Source organism: Erythrolamprus reginae, chromosome 6 (assembly GCF_031021105.1).
Source record: "Erythrolamprus reginae isolate rEryReg1 chromosome 6, rEryReg1.hap1, whole genome shotgun sequence".
In the NCBI taxonomy this organism is placed as follows: domain Eukaryota; kingdom Metazoa; phylum Chordata; class Lepidosauria; order Squamata; family Dipsadidae; genus Erythrolamprus; species Erythrolamprus reginae.
The window spans coordinates 93,246,027-93,267,240 of record NC_091955.1 but is presented as its reverse complement, the minus strand read 5'-3'; the positions used below and the strand labels follow the sequence as shown (position 1 = coordinate 93,267,240).

At 41.7% G+C, this 21,214-nt stretch overlaps 2 protein-coding genes across 3 annotated transcripts in view; one reads left to right on the top strand and one right to left on the bottom strand.

Annotated features, from left to right (window-relative positions):
• ITIH5 (inter-alpha-trypsin inhibitor heavy chain 5) overlaps positions 1-9,884 on the bottom strand; it is a 43,748-nt gene extending 33,864 nt beyond the window's left edge. Inside the window, exons 1-3 of one of the 2 annotated variants that reach the window (XM_070754425.1) lie at positions 9,666-9,884; positions 2,218-2,262; positions 854-1,017 (exon numbers count right to left, since the gene is read on the bottom strand). In XM_070754425.1, the coding sequence (XP_070610526.1) occupies positions 854-1,017; positions 2,218-2,262; positions 9,666-9,785 (329 nt within the window). In that variant the 5' untranslated portion in view covers positions 9,786-9,884. The remainder of the gene's footprint in view (positions 1-853; positions 1,018-2,217; positions 2,263-9,665) is intronic. The other variant, XM_070754426.1, reaches the window with a different exon arrangement.
• Positions 9,885-17,239: 7,355 nt separating this feature from the next.
• ITIH2 (inter-alpha-trypsin inhibitor heavy chain 2) overlaps positions 17,240-21,214 on the top strand; it is a 41,541-nt gene continuing 37,566 nt past the window's right edge. Inside the window, exon 1 of the mRNA XM_070754449.1 lies at positions 17,240-17,512. Coding sequence (XP_070610550.1) covers positions 17,417-17,512 — 96 coding nt within the window. The 5' untranslated portion in view covers positions 17,240-17,416. The remainder of the gene's footprint in view (positions 17,513-21,214) is intronic.

The window sequence follows — 21,214 nt, the reverse complement described above, 5'->3', positions numbered from 1 at the left end:
ACCGAACAGAAAAATGGAATGGAATGGAATAGGATACGATAGGATAGAATGAAATGGAATGGAATGGAGTAGAATAGAATAGAATAGAATAGAATAGAATGGAATGGAATGGAATAGAGTAGAGTACAGTAGAGTAGAGTACAGTAGAGTAGAATAGAATAGAATAGAATGGAATGGAATGGAATGGAATAGAGTAGAGTACAGTAGAGTAGAATAGAATAGAATGGAATGGAGTAGAATAGAATAGAATAGAATGGAATGGAATGGAATGGAATAGAATAGAATGGAATGGAGTAGAATAGAATAGAATAGAATAGAATGGAATGGAATGGAGTAGAATAGAATAGAATAGAATGGAGTAGAATAGAATAGAATAGAATAGAATGGAATGGAATGGAATAGAGTAGAGTAGAGTAGAGTAGAGTAGAATAGAATAGAATAGAATAATAGAATAGAATAGAATAATGGAATGGAATAGTGTCTCAGTTTTGATCACGTGACCATGGGGAGGCTTCAACGGTCATAAGTGTGAATAAGTCATAAGTCATAAGTCATAGGTCATAAGTCCCTTTTTGCAGTGCCATTGTAATTTCGAACAGTCATTAAATGAAGTGTCGTAAGTCGAGGATTGTCTGTACTATCTATCGCAAAGTTACATTAATAGAGTCTTTCAACTCTAAAAAGTTCTCTTCCCACCTTTCCTTTTCTTCCCAAGAAAACTAGGGAGGGTCCCTTCTGAAACGCAGAGATACTTTTTATACCCTCATTGTCCAGTCTGTGCTTCCCCCCTCTCTCTCAAGGCCTTTTCAACAGGTCATCCCACTTATTTTATGACACAACAGCTCTCACCTACATGGTAAAATTGGAGACGAAGGCGGTGACCGGTATTTGCATCTCAAAGACGCCTTCTCGAGCCTCTGAGCCGGCGTTCACCAAAGTGCAGGTCACGGTGGTAAACGCGTATCGGGAAATTATTGTGGCTTTCACTGAGAATTCGGACATACGGGGCCGGGTCTCCTGTAGGGACACAGCAATAGTTCCACAGAGGCAGGATACTCTCGTGTCAGCCACCCCAGATATGGACACAAAACATGGTCAGATAAACTATTTCTACTTTATTGTAAGGCTGCTACATTAACAGAATCTTGCAAGTCTTTCTCTCCCTCTCTCTCTCTCTCTCTCTTTAATTTATTTTTATTATTTTTCATATTTTCATGTCTTAATGTTTCTAATCAGATCTACATCCATATATCTACATTAATATTGATACTTATCTAATTTATACATTATACATTGCTTTCCTTTATTGTCTTTTCTTCCACTACCATCTCACATTGTCTCTGATGAGAATGTAACTCCTTCCTTCCTTCCCTTCCCTTCTTCCCTCCCCTTCTTCCCTTTTCTTTCTTTCTTTCTTTCTTTCTTTCTTTCTTTCTTTCTTTCTCTTTCCCTCTCTCTATCTCTCTCTCACACACACACAAGAATAAAGCCCATCAAATCCAGCATTCTGTGTCACCCAGTGGCCCACCAATTGTCCATGGGGATCTTGAGCAGAAAGAGAAGGCAAAACCCTCCCTTTCCCTTGACCTTGATACTCAAGGGAATCCTGCCTGCCTCAACCAACACAGAGGCGGCACTTGGACATTCATTTCAAGACACTTGGTTGTCAGAAGGTTCTCTCTCTGTGTGTCTCTCTGTCTCTCTCTCATTAGCAGTAAAAAACATTTGCTTTACGAGAAATTACGAGGGAGAAATTAACCAGGTCAATCCAGTAATTGGATTAAACATATAATGGCAATGTAAACGCTGTCTACACACAATGTTTAAAACAACATGGAATGATGACGAGTGTGTTAATCTATGTGTTTTTTTAAAATGTCTACGTGCAGTCTACAGTTGAAATCCCCTGGGATTTCTTAGTGGTCTCCCATCCCAATACTAATTACACCACACTTCGATTATAGCTCTTAGTTGGTCAAGGAAACATCCAAGCTGGTCTTTCCACCTGATCAATCTAGAGGGGCAAGGTGCATTTTTCTTTATTCTTTATTCTTCTTCTGTTCTTGTTTCTGCACAAGACTCGACTCAGATAGTTTACATTCTGCAGCCTTAGGGAAGGTTACTTGATACAAGCCTGTCTTTTGTTTTGTGTTGTTACAAAGTTAGGAGACAATTTCCCGCAAGAGGAGACCAATTCACATTTAGACTATTACCCACCAATCTCTGCAGAAACCGTGTCTGTCTTGGGATTCTCCGTGCAACCTGCAAAAGTAGAGAGAGATGCCATCACTCAGCGGAATTTCCACTAAAAATAAAAACCAAGATGTTCACCAGAAGTCAGAATGGTGCTTGCCAAAAGCCATTTCTGCATCCTTCGGCTGGCTGCTAAAAATGTAGACTTTTTCCCACATGTTGCAGTTTGTTAGGTAATGAAAAAAAATATACTCGACAAGAAAAATGCCCAAAGTTGTTGCAAGCCAAGCAGCATATTAGATAGAAACATAGAAACATAGAAGATTGACAGCAGGAAAAGACCTCGTGGTCCATCTAGTCTGCCCTTATACTATTTCCTATATTTTATCTTAGGACGGATCTATGTTTAACCCAGGCATTTTTAAATTCAGTTAATGTGGATTTACCAACTACGTCTGCTGGAAGTTTGTTCCAAGCATCTACGACTCTTTCAGTAAAATAATATTTTCTCACAGTGCTTCTGATCTTTCCCCCAACTAACCTCAGATGGTGCCCCCTTGTTCTTAGGTTCACTTTCCTATTAAAAACACTTCCCTCCTGAACCTTATTTAACCCTTGAACATATTTAAATGTTTCGATCATGTCCCCCCTTTCCCTTCTGTCCTCCAGACTCTACAGATTGAGTTCATTAAGTCTTTCCTGATAGGTTTTATGCTTAAGACCTTCCACCATTTTTGTAGCCCATCTTTGCACCCATTCAATTTTATCAATATCTTTTTGTAGATTGATTGATTGATTGATTGATTTAGTCAAGTACGTATTGGTAGTATACAAAGATATATCAATGTTTATATACATGATACTAGTAAAAGAGAAATGTTAGGACAGGGGACGGAAGGCACTCTGGTGCACTTATGCACGCCCCTTACTGACCTCTTAGGAATCGGAAGGGGTCAGCAGTAGATAATCTAGGCTAAAGTTTTGGGGGTTAGGTGATGAATGTGTGCTGAATGAGTGTTGTATGTTGGGCTTTGTTTAACTGTTTTAAATTGCCAATGTTTAAATGTGTTGTTTACTACTGCTTATATTGTTTTATGCCATCACTCTGCTAAACAAATAATTCCCTCAACACTGTCAAACTTTTTACTAAATCTGCACTTCTATTCTACTAGTTTTTCTCATCATTCCTATCATCCTTTTCCTCCCACTTAGGACTGTATGACTGTAACTTGTTGCTTGTATCCTAAGATTTTTATTAATATTGATTGTTTCTTCGTTGCTTATTTGACCCCTATGACAATCATTAAGTGTTGTACTTCATGATTCTTATTTATTTATTTATTCATTTATTTATTTATTTATTTATTTATTTATTTATTTATTTATTTATTTATTTATTTATTTATTTATTTATTTATTTATTTATTTATTATTTAGATTTGTATGCCGCCCCTCTCCGCAGACTCTTGACAAATGTATCTTTTTCTTTTATGTACATTGAGAGCATATGCACCAAGACAAATTCCTTGTGTGTCCAATCACACTTGGCCAATAAAATTCTATTCTATTCTATTCTATTCCATGCCATGCCATGCCATGCCATGCCATTCCTAACTTAACTTAATTTAACTTAACTTAACTTAACTTTAGAGACTTATGGAGTTCAACTCCCAGAATTCCCCAGCCAGCCATGTTGCCTGGAGAATTCTGGGAGTTGAAGTCCACAAGCCTTAAAATTGCCAAAGTTGGACGCAGTGGAAAAAGAGCCATTTATAATATTGCGACTCTGCTGCATTCTTTGAATATTTAACTTCTGCATCACTTTTGCTCTCCAGGGTTCGTTTGGCTGGGGAGACCATCGCCTGCTCTGAACGTTCCTTAGATGGAGTCCAAAGTGTCGGTTATAAATATTTAAGTTATAAAAATCCTACTCGGCAGCGCCGTGCCAATATTCTTGGCCCTGGAGCTTTTCTCTCTGTAGGCTCCCACCTCCCACCTGGGCTCTCGCTCTCTGCCAGGGCAGAACTAGATCAAAGCGGCAGATGGAATTCGCCTGGTATTGTCCTCTGCTGGGTTTGGATGGTGAACGTGCAGAAGTTGTCTGAAAGAATGCAAGTTTTTTGACGCCCAGCCAAGCTGTCTTTTTGGAGGGGGGGGAAAAGTATCTGGAAAATGTTTGAACTGGCAAGGCAGAAAGTTCTTGCTACTGCAATCCATGCTGTAAGCAACATAGAACTAAGGAGAAATTTCCTGAAACTGAGAACAATTAATCAGTGGAACGGCTTGCCTCCAGAAGTTATGAATGCTCCAACACTGGACGTTTTAAAGAAGAGATTGGCCAACCAGTAAGGTGGAGATGTCAGCTCCATCACAGATGTTCACCAGTTGATTTTCAGCCTTCTGGAGGGCAGGGGGAGGACAATTTTGCTTCTCCAGGAGAAGGCAAAAAACAACACAACAGCACAACAAACTTACAACCCTGGGTCTAGAAAGCTTAGACCTAAGACGCGTAAAACATGATCTAAATATTGCCCACAAGATCATATGCTGCAACGTCCTGCCTGTCAACGACTACTCCAGCTTCAACCACAAGAACAGAAGAGCACACAACAGATTCAAACTTAATATTAACCGATCCAAACTTGACTGTAAAAAATACAACTTTAGCAATCGAGTTGTCGAAGCGTGGAACTTATTACCGGACTCCGTAGTGTCATCCCCTAATCCCCAACATTTTACCCTTAGACTAACCACGGTTGACCTCACCGGATTCCTAAGAGGTCAGTAAGTGCCTTCCGTCCCCTGTCCTATTGTCTCTCCTATATCTGTCTGCGGAGAGGGGCGGCATACAAATCTAAATAAATAAATAAATAAATAAATATATCTCCTATATCATTTCTTCTATTCCTATATCCTTTCTCTATTCTTTCATTGATATATTTTATTGCTAATATCTTATTCCTATATCCTATAACTTTATTCCCAGATTTTATTCCTATATCTCTTCTATACTTTTTCTGATATATTTACCTACGAGTATATCCTCTATAACCTTCATTGTGTATTGGACTAACTAGATAGATAGATAGATAGATAGAAGATAGATAGATAGATAGATAGATAGATAGAAGATAGGTAGGTAGGTAGGTAGATAGATAGAAGATAGAAGATAGAAGGAAGATAGATAGATAGAAGATAGATAGATAGATAGATAGATAGAAGATAGATAGATAGATAGATGATAGATAGATAGATAGATAGATAGAAGATAGAAGATAGATAGATAGAAGATAGATAGATAGATAGATAGATAGATAGATAGATAGAAGATAGACAGATAGATAGATAGATTAACAGACAGACAGACAGACAGACAGACAGAAGATAGGTGGGTGGGTGGGTGGGAGGGTGGACGGACGGATTGATAGACAGAAGAGAGAGAGAGAGAGAAATTAAAGCATCCTGCACATGTGCAGAGGGTAAAAGAATCCAAATGGGGGCATCTGGGCAGATGGGTGGAGCCTTGCGCTCCCTTCACGTCCGGCTCTCCAACGACAGACAGACGAGTGAACTGGAAGCATTTCACCCCAGCTGCAAACAATTTTTGCCACCTAATTAAACAGCCCATTAAGTGTTTCCTTCCTTTCTCCTCTCCTGACAACAAAGGGTTGGCTTGGCCAACTGGAAAACTGTTGATTTTGCAATGACTTATTAATGGGCTCGGTTTCTTTAAAAAAACACGAAAAAACCCGCTTGCCTCTCTCCCCTATAACCCTTTGCAACAGCTGCACCAGACCCCTCTGTTGTCATCCTGTTCATTCTGGAAAAGATCAGAAACTTCCTGACTTTTATGAGCCTGCTATTTGGTAAAGCATTTTTTTTTGGCCACAGATGTAAATTGAATCGCTGCAGTTGTTAAGCGAATCATGCAGTGCAGGCCTCCACTGACAACCACGGTTGAGCCCAGAATTTATGTCGTTAAGTGAGAAATTCGTTCAGTGTGCGGGCTCTGTGTTACGACTTTCCAGCCGTGTTTGTTAAGTGAATCAATGCAACTCACTTAACAAACGTCTCAGCAGCAGAAACTTTGGGCTCAGTTGTATTTAGTTTTAAAATTAGGAGGGAGGGGGGGATTAATTATCACGTAGTTCGAGAGAATTCACCCTGCATTTGACAGACCCAGGAAGTGGGTTAATTCAGTCTCCAGTTTCCATATAATTAATTCGTAATTCTATAACCGGGTTATCTGAAGTCTGGTAGGAGCTTTCCACATGAACGAACGCTATAATAAAAAGGCATTAGCTTTTGTGTGTGATGAAAGATGCCTCCCGAAAGTGAATGTCTTTTAATAGCATTTCTTCGTCGGACAAGCCGCGGCAGACTCTGATTTTATGCCACTGTTAAAATAACCATCAAAGCAACTCTCTTCCTACCATAATGACAGGTTACGTGAATATTATTCAGAAAGCCCTTTTGTTTTGTTTTTAATTCATAATAGAGTCACCTGCAGCTCGGTTGTTGAATTAACTTAAAGTGAGCTTTTAAAACAGCCTCTCTGACCAAAAAAGCTATGCAGTACATCGCCTGCCAAGAAAAATCGGTTGCAATTTACACTTGAACAGTAACTTACACCAGGAAACACCATTTATATCCTCTATAACCTTCATTATGTATTTTACTATGTGTATACCCACTAAAACCCTCATTGTGTATCGGACAAAATCAGTCAATAAAAAATAAATAAATTTAAAATAGAGATTTGATATAAAAGTCATAATAAGAGCAAAGGAGGAATATGAATCACAGTGGCATTTTACCTTCGCAAGAGCCCAGATATTAAAACTCCTTTCATTTTGGAAAATAACTTTCATCTCTGGAGTGCATGCTGACCTATTTTAAGGTTCAGAACTGCCTACGAAGGGTTCCAGAAATAATAATAATAATAATAATAATAATAATAATACTTATTATTATTATTATTATGATGACTATGTCTATTATTTATTAGATTTGTATGATATTAATACAGTGATACCTTGTCTTACAAACTTAATTGGTTCTGGGACAAGGTTCTTAAGGTGAAAAGTTTGTAAGATGAAACAATGTTTCCCATAGGCATCAATGGAAGAGCGATTAATGCGTGCAAGCCCAAAATTCACCCCTTTTGCCAGCCAAAGCACCCGTTTTTGCTTCGCTGGCAACGTAAGTCCGGAGGTGGGGTTTCCCAGCGAAGAGAGCATCACTGAAATCGCAGCATCGCAAAAACACAGAAGTCCTCGAAACCCCACCTCTGGACTTCTGTGTTTTTGCGATTTCACTGCGATTTCACTGAGGCTCCCCTTGCTGGGAAACCCCACCTCCGGACTTCCATTGCCAATGAAGCGCCTGTTTTTACGCTGCTGGGATTCCCCTGCTGGGATTCCCCTGCAGCATCACAAAAACATGGAAGTCCGGAGGTGGGGTTTCCCATGGAGGGGAGCCTCAGGGGAATCCCAGCAGCGCAAAAACGGGCGCTTCGCTGCCAACGGAAGTCCAGAGGCAGGGCATCCCAGAGGCGGTGGTGGGTTTGTAAGGTGAAAATAGTTTGTAAGAAGAGGCAAAAAAATCTTAAACCCTGGGTTTGTATCTTGAAAAGTTTGTAGGACAAGGCGTTTGTAAGACGATGTATCACTGTATATAGAAATATATTTTATTCCTCCCAAAGAAAAATATACTTTGCTTTCGCACGATAAGATACAGCAAAGATAATGAAGGGAGAGAAGCAAAAATAGTTACAGAATGGCAAGCAAATTCCAAAAATTAAGATTGCAATTGCGCAAAAAAACTGTGAGCAAACTGAAAACTGTTAAGACAAATTAATGAGTGCTCTGCTACTTTGAAAGCAGGTGGTTTAAGTTTGGTTGAATCAGATCAAAGGTCTATTTATTCTTGCACATTTTTCTACAGTGAGCAGCCAAAGGCTTCCAGGCACCATGAAGCTATTAGACTGAAAAACTCCCTCTGGGGTTTCCCCTTGGCCTCAGCACTTTACATCCCCAGTGGTATACTGCAGCTGACCCTGGAGGCTCCATTTTGCGCTTCCCAGGAGCGTCTCAAGGATTTAGGTAGGCATTGTCCAAGGGAGGGGATTCGTACACTTCTGAGCCTGGCTTGAGAACCAAAATTACAACCACAATCAAATGCCTGGAGACTTTTGAATCAATCAATCAATCATCATCATCATCATCATCATTATTATATATTAGATTTGTATGCCGCCCTTTCAGAAGACTCGAGGCAACTCACAACAACATTAAACAATGCAGTACAAATCCAATAATTAAAAACTGTAGCTAAAAACCCATTATCATTTAAAAACAGTCAATACTACACAATCATAACCACACATAAATCTTACTAGCCCAAAAGGGGATACATCAATACATCAATATTAAGAATCACATTACATTCATGGAAGAGAGAAGTGGGAGGGCAGAGAGAGATTGTAAGACCTTCAACACTGGAGGTTTTTAAGAAGAGTTTGGAGAACAATTAGTCTCAAATGGAATAAGGTCTGTTGCTTCAGCAGGGGGTTGGACTACAAGACCTCCAAGGTCCCTTCCAATTCTATTATTCTGTTATTCTGCTTAGATAGAAGATGGATAGAGGGTTGATAGATAGATGCATCATGGATGGATGGATGATAGGTAGATAGATAGATAGATAGATAGATAGATAGATAGATAGATAGATAGAAAGATAGAAAGATAGAAAGATAGATAGAAGATAGATAGATAGATAGATAGATAGAAGATAGATAGATAGATTGATTGATAGATAGATGTAGGTAGGTAGGTAGATAAGAGATGAGAGACAGATAGATAGACATATGAAAGATGATAGATGATAGATGATATATATATAGATAGATGAAAGAAAGAAAGAAAGAAAGTAGGAAACAAACAAACAAACAAAGAGATAGATAGATAGATAGATAGATAGATAGGTGTAAGAAGATGATAGATTGATGATAGATAGATAGGTAGATATATGCAGATAGATGATAGATAGAAGGATAGATAGATGGATAGATGTAAGAAAGAAAGAAAGAAAGAAGGAAAGAAAGAAAGAAAGAAAGAAAGAAAGAAAGAGATGTAAGAAGATAATAGATTGATGATAGATGGGTAGATATATACAGATAGATGATAGATAGATGTAAGAAAGGGAGAGATAGATAGATAGATAGATAGATAGATAGATAGATAGATAGATAGATAGATAGATAGATAGGCAGCATTTTTGACTATATAATTAAAGCAGGGCTGGAACAATATGTCGTGCAGCCCACCCAAAATTCGCTTAAAACAACCCATCCCTTCCTTTTCAGTTCAAAGCTTAGCACACATCTGGATCACCCCACAGGGCAATTCCCCCAGACGAAGCTTCTCCCCCCTCTCCCCTCTCCAGTCCCTGCCAAGGACAAACAAACTTACATTGTCAATGAGTTTATAATCCGTAATCCCGGCCTCTTCCAAATCCCGGGCTAAGAGTTCAGGATCTTGCTGTGCAGAAACCAGCAGAAGGCTGCACCCCAACCAAAGGAGCCGGGCCATGGTGCCAGAGGAGACTCCCAAAGAGCCAGAAGTCAGAAGGGGAGGAGGAGGAGGAGGAGGAGGAGGGAGAGGTCTTCTTGCTCTGACTTCTGTCTCCAGCGAGCTGGAAAGAGGGACGTATCTGACCTGAGCTGTCTTGGCTGGCAGCCTACCCCTCCCTCCCTCCCTCCCTCCCTCGGCTGGGTTCAGCCCTTCTGCGGAGCTCAGAGCTAAGACTCCACCGTTCCCTCCTTGAGTTCAGTTCCAGCAAGGAAGTGAACTCAAAATCTTCCTGAGGGTGAGAGCGATCAACCAGTGGAGCAGCTTGCCTGCGTGGAATAGAATAGAATGGAATGGAGTAGAATAGAATAGAACACAACAGAATACAATAGAATACAATACAATACAATAGGGTAGGGTAGGGTAGGGTAGGATAGGATATAACAAAACAGAACAGAATAGAATATAGTGGAGGAATAGAATAGAATAGAGTAGTGGAGTGGAATGGAGTAGAGTAGAGTAGAGTAGAATAGAATAGAATAGAATAGAATAGAATATAGAGGAGGAATAAAATAGAACAGAGTAGAGTAGAATATTCAGTAGAATAGAGTAGAGTAGAATAGAATAGAATATAGAGGAGGAATAGAATAGAATAGAGTAGAAGAGAACATTGAGTAGAGTAGAGTAGAGTAAAATAGAATAGAATAGAAGATGGGGAAGAGGAGAGGAGGGGAGGGGAAGGGAAGGGAAGGGAAGGGAAGAGAAGAGAAGAGAAGAGAAGAGAAGAGAAGAGAAGAGAAGAGAAGAGAAGAGAAGAGAAGAGAAGAGAAGAGAAGAGAAGAGAAGAGAAGAGAATCCTCACTGCCCTCATGCTACTAGCCTTCCATAAAGTTCCAAAGACCTGGCTTTGCTGGCAGGCCTGGAGCCATTGATCAAATGATACATCATCTAGATCTGGCTACAAAAGATACTCATGGTTTTACTACACGTTTTAAATTGTCTTTTTAAATTGTTCTTTTTAGCTGTTGTTCTCTTTGTTGTGAGCTGCCCAGAGTCCTTAGGGATAAAGGCGGCATATAAATTAAACAAACAAACAAATCCATAAACTGATTAAAATGTGTGGACTTCAATTCCCAGAATTCCTCAGCTAATTTCTCTCTCCCTCCCTCGCCCTACCTCACAAGATTGTGGAGGAAATAGGAGGCGGGGTAGAAGTTTCAGTGGTCCCAAGCCTGTCAGCAGAGATGCATTTTCAATGCTTTATGGAAGGCTGGGAGGGTGGAGGGACAGTGTGAATCTCTGGAGGGAGTTGATTCCAGAGGGCTGGGGCCACCATAGAGAAGGCCCCGACAGACTGCATTGCCTGGTTGATGGGACCTGGAGAAGGCCAACTCTGTGGGACCTAACCAGCTGCTGGGATACACGATGCAGGCAAGGTCTGCTTGGCTTGCCTCTGGGTGTCTCAAGAGTGGAGTCACGGGGGAAGTGAGCCTGCCAGTGGTCAACAGGGCAAAACCTGACCTAAGACATGTCTGAACACTTGGTCAATCCATTGGGCACATTCTGGACAAAGCACTTCAGTCATATTGGCAGTTCTGCAGATGTCAAGGTTTAGGCTGTGATGCCAACATCTCACTCAATCCCTGGCTACTTCTTAGTCACATCTAGGGTTCGGTTGCCAGCTGGCTTGACTTGGTTGGATTTCGATCCAGACAGCTGCTGCTCGACTTGTGGAGACGTGATCCAAACGAAAGAAAAAACTTGAGTTTGGAAAAAAAACCCGATTGGTTTTTTTCTCCTTCTAGAATAGAATAGAATAGAATAGAATAGAATGCTTTTATTTATTCATTCATTCATTCATTCAATTTTTATGCTGCCCTTCTCCTTAGACTCAGGGCAGGTTACAACATGTTAGCAATAGCACTTTTTAACAGAGCCAGCATATTGCCCCCACAATCCGGGTCCTCATTTGACCCACCTCGGAAGGATGGAAGGCTGAGTCAACCTTGAGCCAGTGATGAGATTTGAACCGCTGACCTACAGATCTACAGTCAGCTGAAGTAGCCTGTAGTGCTGCACTCTAACCACTGCACCACCCAGGCTCTATGACAAGGTTTGAAGATGAGTTCCATAAGGCACCCACAATGTACTACGAACATACAAGTGAACGATGTTGTAAATCAGACATAAATTTACCGCCAATTCAATGGAGCGTCTGTGATGTTCTTGCTTTAGGGCGTTCTGCCACCTAGTGGTTGCGTAGGTAAGCACAGCCCAAACAAATGACAGATAATCCTTGATTTGCAACAGTTCATTTTTAATGGCTTTTCAAACTTAACAAAGGCATTGGTCGAAAAGCTCAATAAATTGCTGGCCGGCAGGTATCAGATGAGGGATATTTTGAGCAACAGGGAGAGGCAGCATACGGATAAAAGAGCCACACGCAGCTCGAGAGCCACAGGTTGCTGACTCCTGGTCTGGGCTATGCGAGAGAAGCTATCTGCCCTAGCTTTACACCGCTGCAAAACCTAGAGGGTGCCCTTTGGATGCACTCTTCTGCTGCAGAGAACCAGTTAGCAAAAAATAAAAAAAGCTTCTTCCACCAAAGTCCAACTGCACAGAAACAGGTCACGTGCAGAGTTCAAATTCCAGCTAGGTTGTCCGAATGCAGATTTGACCAGAAGGTGCTGTACTGCGGCGCCTTCAGAGGGAGCCAGCGATATTTGTCTAGTTTTTCTCATCATTCCTATCACCCATTTCTTCCCATGTTGACGGTATGACTGTAACTTGTTGCTTATATCCTAAGATTTTGATTAATATTGCTTCTTCATTGCTTATTTGATCCCTATGACAATCATTAAGTGTCGTACCACATGATTCTTGACAAATGTATATTTTATTTTATGTACACTGAGAGCATTTGCACCAAGACAAATTCCTTGTGTGTCCAATCAAACTTGTCCAATAAAATTCTATTCTATTCTATTCTAAAAATACACGAAGAGCCAGATCCAAGTGAATCCATCCGTTACTTTTACAGCAACACAGCATTTTTTAAATTATGGTTGAATAATTCACAATGGGGGGAGTAGGTAGTGCACAACGTGAAGCCATAACAAAACAAGAACCCACTTATTTCGAGTGACAAATCACAACTCCGCATGTTGAATAAAAATCTTGGCATGAAAATTTCACGTCTGTCCTTCTGGGGAGGTTGCTGTGGTCAAAAATATAACCAGCGAAGGCCTGTCGTCTTCAGTGCTACCAGTGTGCCCTCCAAAGCTGCCACAGGTACATATGCACCCATCGGCGCAAGATTTAGCTTCTGTGCATGTGTTCTGTGCAAACGCAGAGCCATATCAGAGGTGATGCAAGGTGTTGCCTATGTCACCTCCAGCTGGCATGCGTGTAGTCAAGGCCGTTTTGCCAGTAATGGGCAGCCAAAATTTTTACTGCTGCACTGTGGGTGTGGCTTATTTTGTGGGTGTGGCTTAATGTTCATGTGACTGGGTAGCAGTGGCTTGAACGATCATCATTGTTCAAGTGAATTGTTAAGTCCTCGACTTATCAAATCTCATCACCCAGCTGCTCCATTCGTGGCCTGCTCTTCTCCAACTGCCACAGATCCTTTCTTCCGTGGCTTTTGAAGCCCTTCAGCCCAGCCCTATAGAGCAAAGGAAGTGGGGTGAAGAATGGGGAGTGAGAAACTCAGCCTGAGCCCGGGAGGGCAAGCTGACAACAGAGACAACGAAGCTGATAACTATGAGTAAGAAAGGTGATTAGAGGTCTGGACGATAAACACATGACGAACGGTGGAAGGAATGTTGGGTGTAGGCCTCTAGTCTTAAGAAAAACTAGGGGCGACATGATAGCAATCTTCCGGTATAGAACAGAATGAACAGAATAGAATAGAATAGAATGGAATGGAATGGAGTGGAGTGGAGTGGACTGGAGTGGAGTGGAATAGGAAAAGGAGTGGAATAGAACAGAACAGAACAGATTAGAATAAATAGAGTGAAATGGAATAGGAGTAGAATAGAATAGAGTAGAATAGAATGGAATGGAATGGAATGGAAAAGAATAGAATAGAACAGAGCAGAACAGAACAGAACAGAACAGAATGGAATAAATAGAGTGAAATGGAATAGGAATAGGAGTGGAATAGAATAGAATGGAATGGAATGGAATGGAATGGAAAAGAATAGAATAGAACAGAACAGAACAGAACAGAACAGATTAGAATAAATAGAGTGAAATGGAATAGGAACAGGAGTGGAATAGAATAGAATAGAATATAGAGGAGGAATAGAATAGAATAGAATTTTTTATTGGCCAAGTGTGATTGGACACACATGGAATTTGTCAGTGTACATAAAAGAAAAAGAGACATTTGTCAAGAATCATGGGGTACAACACTTAATGATTGCCATAAGGGTCAAGTAAGCAAGGAGGAAACCATCTATATTAATATAAATTGTAAGGATACAAGCAACAAGTTACATACAGCCATAAGTTGGAGGAAATGGGTGAGAAGAATGATGAGGAAAAAACTAGGAGTAACAGTAGTGCAGACTTAGTAACTAGTTTGACAGTGTTGAGAGAATTATCTCTTTAGCAGAGTGATGGCATTCGGAAAAAAATTGTCCTTGTGTCTAGTTGTCTTGGTGTGCAGTGCTCTGTAGCGACGTTTTGAGGGTAGGAGTTGAAACAGTTTATATCCAAGATGCGAGGGGTCAGTCAATATTTTCACAGCCCTCTTTTTGACTCATGCAGTGTACAGGTCCTCAATGGAAGGCAGGTGGGCAGCCCTTGTTTTTTCCCTGCAGTTCTGATTCTCCTCTGAAGTCTGTGTCGGTCCTGGTGGGTTGCAGAACCAAGCCAGACAGTGATAGAGGTGCAGATGACAGACTCATCTGGTACTGGAGGAATTGGGGTGCCTCAGGGGTCGGTCCTCTCCCCCCTGCTATTCAACATCTACATGAAACCGCTGGGCGAGATCATCCAAGGACATGGGGTGAGGTATCATCAATATGCGGATGATACCCAGCTTTACATCTCCACCCCATGCCCAGTCAACGAAGCGGTGGAAGTGATGTGCCGGTGCCTGGAGGCTGTTGGGGCCTGGATGGGTGTCAACAGACTCAAGCTCAACCCGGATAAGACGGAGTGGCTGTGGGTTTTGCCTCCCAAGGACAATCCCATCTGTCCGTCCATCACCCTGGGGGGGGAATTATTGACCCCCTCAGAGAGGGTCCGCAACTTGGGCGTCCTCCTCGATCCACAGCTCACATTAGAACAACATCTTTCAGCTGTGGCGAGGGGGGCATTTGCCCAGGTTCGCCTGGTGCACCAGTTGCGGCCCTATTTGGACCGGGACTCATTGCTCACAGTCACTCATGCCCTCATCACCTCGAGGTTCGACTACTGTAATGCTCTCTACATGGGGCTACCTCTGAAAAGTGTTCGGAAACTTCAGATCGTGCAAAATGCAGCTGCGAGAGCAGTCATGGGCCTACCTAGGTATGCCCATGTTTCACCATCACTCCACAGTCTGCATTGGCTGCCGATCAATTTCCGGTCACAATTCAAAGTGTTGGTTATGACCTTTAAAGCCCTTCATGGCATCGGACCAGAATATCTCCGAGACCGCCTCCTGCCGCACGAATCCCAGCGACCGATTAGGTCCCACAGAGTGGGCCTTCTCCGGGTCCCGTCAACTAAACAATGTCGGTTGGCGGGCCCCAGGGGAAGAGCCTTCTCTGTGGCGGCACCGGCCCTCTGGAACCAACTCCCCCCGGAGATTAGAACTGCCCCTACTCTTCCTGCCTTCCGTAAACTCCTTAAAACCCACCTTTGCCGTCAGGCATGGGGGAACTGAAACATCTCCCCCTGGGCACGTTTAATTTATGCATGGTATGTCTGTGTGTGTGTCTGTTAGCATACGGGGTTTTTAAATGTTTAAATATTTTTAAATTTGTCTGATTGCTTATGATTTGTTTCTACATGTTGTGAGCCGCCCCGAGTCTTCGGAGAGGGGCGGCATACAAATCTAAGTAATAAATAAATAAATAAAATTGCCCCAAAGAAGAGAGGGTCAATCTATTCTCCAAAGCACCTGAAGGCAGGACAAGAAGCAATGGATGGAAATTAATCAAGGAGAGAAGCAACCTAGAACTAAGGAGGAATTTCCTGACAGTTTGAACAAATTAACCAGTGGAACAACTTGCCCCCAGAAGTAGAAGGTGCTCCATCACTAGAGGTCAATGAAGCAGTGGAAGTGATGTGCCGGTGCCTGGAGGCTGTTGGGGCCTGGATGGGTGTCAACAGACTCAAAGTCAACTCGGATAAGACGGAGTGGCTGTGGGTTTTGCCTCCCAAGGACAACTCCATGTGTCCTTCCATTACCCTGGGGGGGGGAAGTATTGACCCCCTCAGAGAGGGTCCACAACTTGGGCGTCCTCCAGCTGTGGCGAGGGGGGCGTTTGCCCAGGTTCGCCTGGTGCACCAGTTGCGGCCCTATCTGGATCGGGAGTCACTGCTCACAGTCACTCATGCCCTCATCACCTCGAGGCTCGACTACTGTAATGCTCTCTACATGGGGCTACCTTTGAAAAGTGTTCGGAAACTTCAGATCGTGCAGAATGCAGCTGCAAGAGCAATCATGGGCTTCTCTAAATATGCCCATGTCACACCAACACTCCACAGTCTGCATTGGTTGCCGATCAGTTTCCGGTCACAATTCAAAGTGTTGGTTATGACCTATAAAGCCCTTCATGGCATCGGGCCAGAATATCTCCAGGACCGCCTTCTGCCGCACAAATCCCAGCGACCGGTTAGGTCCCACAGAGTGGGCCTTCTCCGGGTCCCATCGACTAAACAATGTCGTCTGGTGGGACCCAGGGGAAGAGCCTTCTCTGTGGTGGCTCCAACCCTCTGGAACCAGCTCCCCCCAGAGATTAGGATTGCCCCTACTCTCCTTGCCTTTCGGAAACTCCTTAAAACCCACCTCTGCATGGGGGAATTGAAACATCTCCCCCTTGCCCATGTAGTTTTTGTGTATGATTCGATTGTGTGCTTGTTTTTTATATATTGGGGTTTCTTTTGGATTTTTTAACTTAAAACTGTAATTTAGATTGCGAAATATTAGATTTGTTACTATGTTTTGTTTACCATTGTTGTGAGCCGCCCCGAGTCTGCGGAGAGGGACGGCATATAAATCCAATAAATCTAATCTAATCTAAAGAAGAGATTGGAGCAGCATTCCTTTGAAATGGGATCGGGTCCCCTGCTTGAGCCAAGGAGGTCAGATTAGAAGACCTCGGAGGTCCCTTCCAATTCTTGTTATTTTGTTATCCTGAAGCCATTATCAAGAGACCAAGCCCTTTGCACAGCCCCTGACCCGTGGCTTCACCTACATCGCTGGGCAAATATTTGCCTTTGCCCAAACAAGGTTAGACTTGCTAAAGAGCCTTCAAAACAGCTACACAACCGAGAGGATTTTGTGGTTTGCCTTTTTTTCGCACAAGAACACCCTCTCACACCATCCTTTGAACTTGGATGCATAGCAGGAAAAAGTCCGCTCTCGGCCCTGTATGGTGTGGAACTGGACATATTAAATTTCCCCAGTTCTTTGGAAGGTGAAGGGGAGAAAAATGAAGTTTTTTGTCGCTTGTCTTATGGTGTTGCAGCTGCTGGTTGTGAGGAAAATCCAGAGTTTTGAATTTGTTGTTGTGGAAGAAGACTCGGAGGTAAGAGTTTTTAACCCTGGGCAATCAACTTTGTGTGTCTTCAGTGAGTTGAAGTTAATAGGATCCACTGAATGAAGGTCTTTATTATTTGTCCTCCTGCCAGTTCTTGTAGAAATGATAACTTTCAATCCTAATATTGATTAGTAAAAATATTCAGATGAGAAAAGAGATCCACATCTTCTAAGCCCTAAAATGGTGAAGGGAATTGTACCGTGGTAGCGTGAACGCAATACAGGTGGTCTTCGACTGACAAACACAACCAAAACCCAAATTTTCTATTGCAACTTAGTCATTAAGCGAGTTTTTCCCAACTTTGCGACCCTTTCTTGCCACAGTGGTTGTGAATCTCTGAAGTTGTTAAGTTAGTCAGCAGGTTGTTAAGTGAATTTGGTTTGCCGGAAGCCAGCTGGGGCAGGTCGCGAATGGAAATTAGATAACAGCTGGATGTTACAACACTTGTTAATGTGTGTTGGTTGCCAAGTGTTCCAATTATGATCACCTGACAGTGGGGAAATGCTGTGATAGTTGTAAATGTGAGGACCAGTCATATCTCTCTCTCTCTGTTTTTTCTGGTGTAATTGTTAACTTCCACTGGTCATTAAATGAACTGTTCGAAGTTGAGGATTGCATGTGTTCTGTACAAGATTTTTAAATATGCCATGGTTTTATATTGCAACTATATTGTGGAATATAATTTATTGTAGGCTCTGTCATGCATAGAGCAATCAACTGACTAAATAGGACAAATTTATTGTTGTGAGCCGCCCCGAGTCTACGGAGAGGGGCGGCATACAAATCTAATAAGTAAGTAAGTAAGTAAGTAAGTAAGTAAGTAAGTAAGTAAGTAAGTAAGTAAGTAAGTAAATAAATAAATAAATAAACAAATGGCGTAAGATAATAATAATAATAATAATAATAATAATAATAATAATATCTAAGCCATGCACATACACACAAAACTTCATTCGAGTGAGGTTAACACTAACCAAGTTTCACATGATTTACTAGAGTCATAAAGAGGAACTATTGAGTCCGTCATTTATACCTCTATAACTGTTTCGTTTGATCCAGCAACGAAACAGGACAGACTCTACTCAAAAAGAGGATAAATCAGCACCTAAAAAACAATAACTTATTGGACCCAAATCAGCATGGCTTTACTGAAGGCAAATCATGTCAGACTAATCTCATTGATTTCTTTGACTATGTCACAAAGGTGTTGGATGAAGGTGGTGCCGTGGATATTGCCTATCTGGACTTCAGCAAAGCCTTTGATACGGTTCTACATAAAGAGCTGATAGATAAATTAGTGAAGATTGGACTTAATCCCTGGATAGTTCAGTGGATTTCAAGCTGGCTGAAGTGTAGACATCAGAGAGTTATTGTTAATGGCGAGTATTCTGAGCAGAGACAGGTTACAAGCGGTGTGCCACAAGGGTCTGTTCTGAGTCCTATTCTTTTTAATATGTTTGTGAGTGACATAGGGGAAGGTCTGGTAGGGAAGGTTTGCCTATTTGCCGATGACTCTAAAGTGTGCAATAGGGTTGATATTCCTGGAGGGGTCTGTAATATGGTAAATGATTTAGCTTTACTAGATAAATGGTCAAAGCAATGGAAACTGCAGTTTAATGTTTCCAAATGTAAAATAATGCACTTGGGGAAAAGGAATCCTCAATCTGAGTATTGCATTGGCAGTTCTGTGTTAGCAAAAACTTCAGAAGAGAAGGATTTAGGGGTAGTGATTTCTGACAGTCTCAAAATGGGTGAGCAGTGTGGTCGGGTGGTAGGAAAAGCAAGTAGGATGCTTGGCTGTATAGCTAGAGGTATAACAAGCAGGAAGAGGGAGATTGTGATCCCCTTATATAGAGCACTGGTGAGACCACATTTGGAGTACTGTGTTCAGTTCTGGAGACCTCACCTACAAAAAGATATTGACAAAAAAGAGATTGGTAAAACTGAATGAGTCCAAAGATGGGCTACAAGAATGGTGGAAGGTCTTAAGTATAAAACGTATCAGGAAAGACTTAATGAACTCAATCTGTATAGTCTGGAGGACAGAAGGAAAAGGGGGGACATGATCAAAACATTTAACTACATTAAAGGGTTAAATAAGGTTCAGGTGGGAAGTGTTTTTAATAGGAAAGAGAACACAAGAACAAGGGGACACAAGCTGAAGTTAGTTGGGGGAAAGATCAAAGGCAACATGAGAAAATATTATTTGACTGAAAGAGTAGTAGATCCTTGGAACAAACTTCCAGCAGACGTGGTAGATAAATCCACAGTAACTGAATGTAAACATGCCTGGGATAAACATATATCCATCCTAAGATAAAACACAGGAAATAGTATAAGGGCAGACTAGATGGACCATGAGGTCTTTTTCTGCCGTCAGTCTTCTATGTTTCTATGTTTCTATGACATAGACTTTAATGGATAGTTAGCAGTGCAGAAAAAGCTATTGCAAACAGCCTGCTTTCCCTTGAGGACCTGTATACTGCACGAGTCAAAAAAAGGACTGTGAAAATATCCACAGACCACTCACATCCTGTACATAAACTGTTCCAGCTCCACCCTTTGGGACACCGCTAAAGGGCATTGCGTATCAAAACCACCTCATGCCTTGACAATGCTGAACACTTATGGCAATTGCCTACATCACTGTCTTATGTCTAAGCATATTTACCCAGGTAGTAGGGATTTATTAGTATTACTCTTCTCACCTTTCCTATTACCTACTCCTATTGGTAAATTATTACAATTAATGTTACTTTGTTGTTTTGCACATTCGCCAACAGCTTCTGTGTGTCTAGTAACAATTGGCCAGATATTGTATTGTGTTGTGCTGTGTTGTGTTGTATTGTAGCATTTCACACCAGGAATTCTATTCTATTCTATTCTATTCCATATTCCATTTCATATTCCATTTCATATTCTATTCTGTTCTGTTCTGTTCCATGCCGTGCCATTTCATTTCATTCCATTCCATTCCATTTCATATTCTATTTCATATTCCATATTCTATTCCATTCCATAATTCTATTCTATTCTATTCTATTCTATTCTATCCCATCCCATCATATCATATCATATCATATCATATCGTATTAAGAGCAAAGGCAGAGAGCTTAATTAACACATTTTCTTAAACACACTTTGCGTACCCCCAAATAGGGATACCATAATCTGGGTCTGCCTTGGTACCCTAGGCCAGTGTTCCTGACTACGGAATCAGAGAGTGAGGGAGAGTTGGAACCTGAGGAACCTCCAGAGACTGCAGAAACCACATGGATGGCAATGTCTGAGTCAGAGGAGGAGGGGGACATGGGTGAGGAGCCCTTGTTAGATGCGTGGGTCAGAAGGTCAAGAAGCAGACAGGAATATCTTTATGGGAAAAAGTTCAAAAAGTGAGTCTATGAAAGAAAGTCAAATCAGGTATAGCTCTAGGAAATAATTGACCACACCTAGTCTGTATATAAGGGAGGGTTTCAAGGTAAACAGGTGTAGAGTTTCAACATTCAGCATGGTGGAGGATTCAGATCCGGAGTTCCAGAACTGCCATGCTGAGAAACTGTTGTGACTCCTTTAAGAGTCATGCAAAGATGCTGATGGATGAGAAAGAAAAGAAACCTGGAGATCTGTAAGGGTAGGTGTGTGATTTACGGACCTCGTCTCAAGGAAGAATTTGAGCGGGGCCTCTGCCAA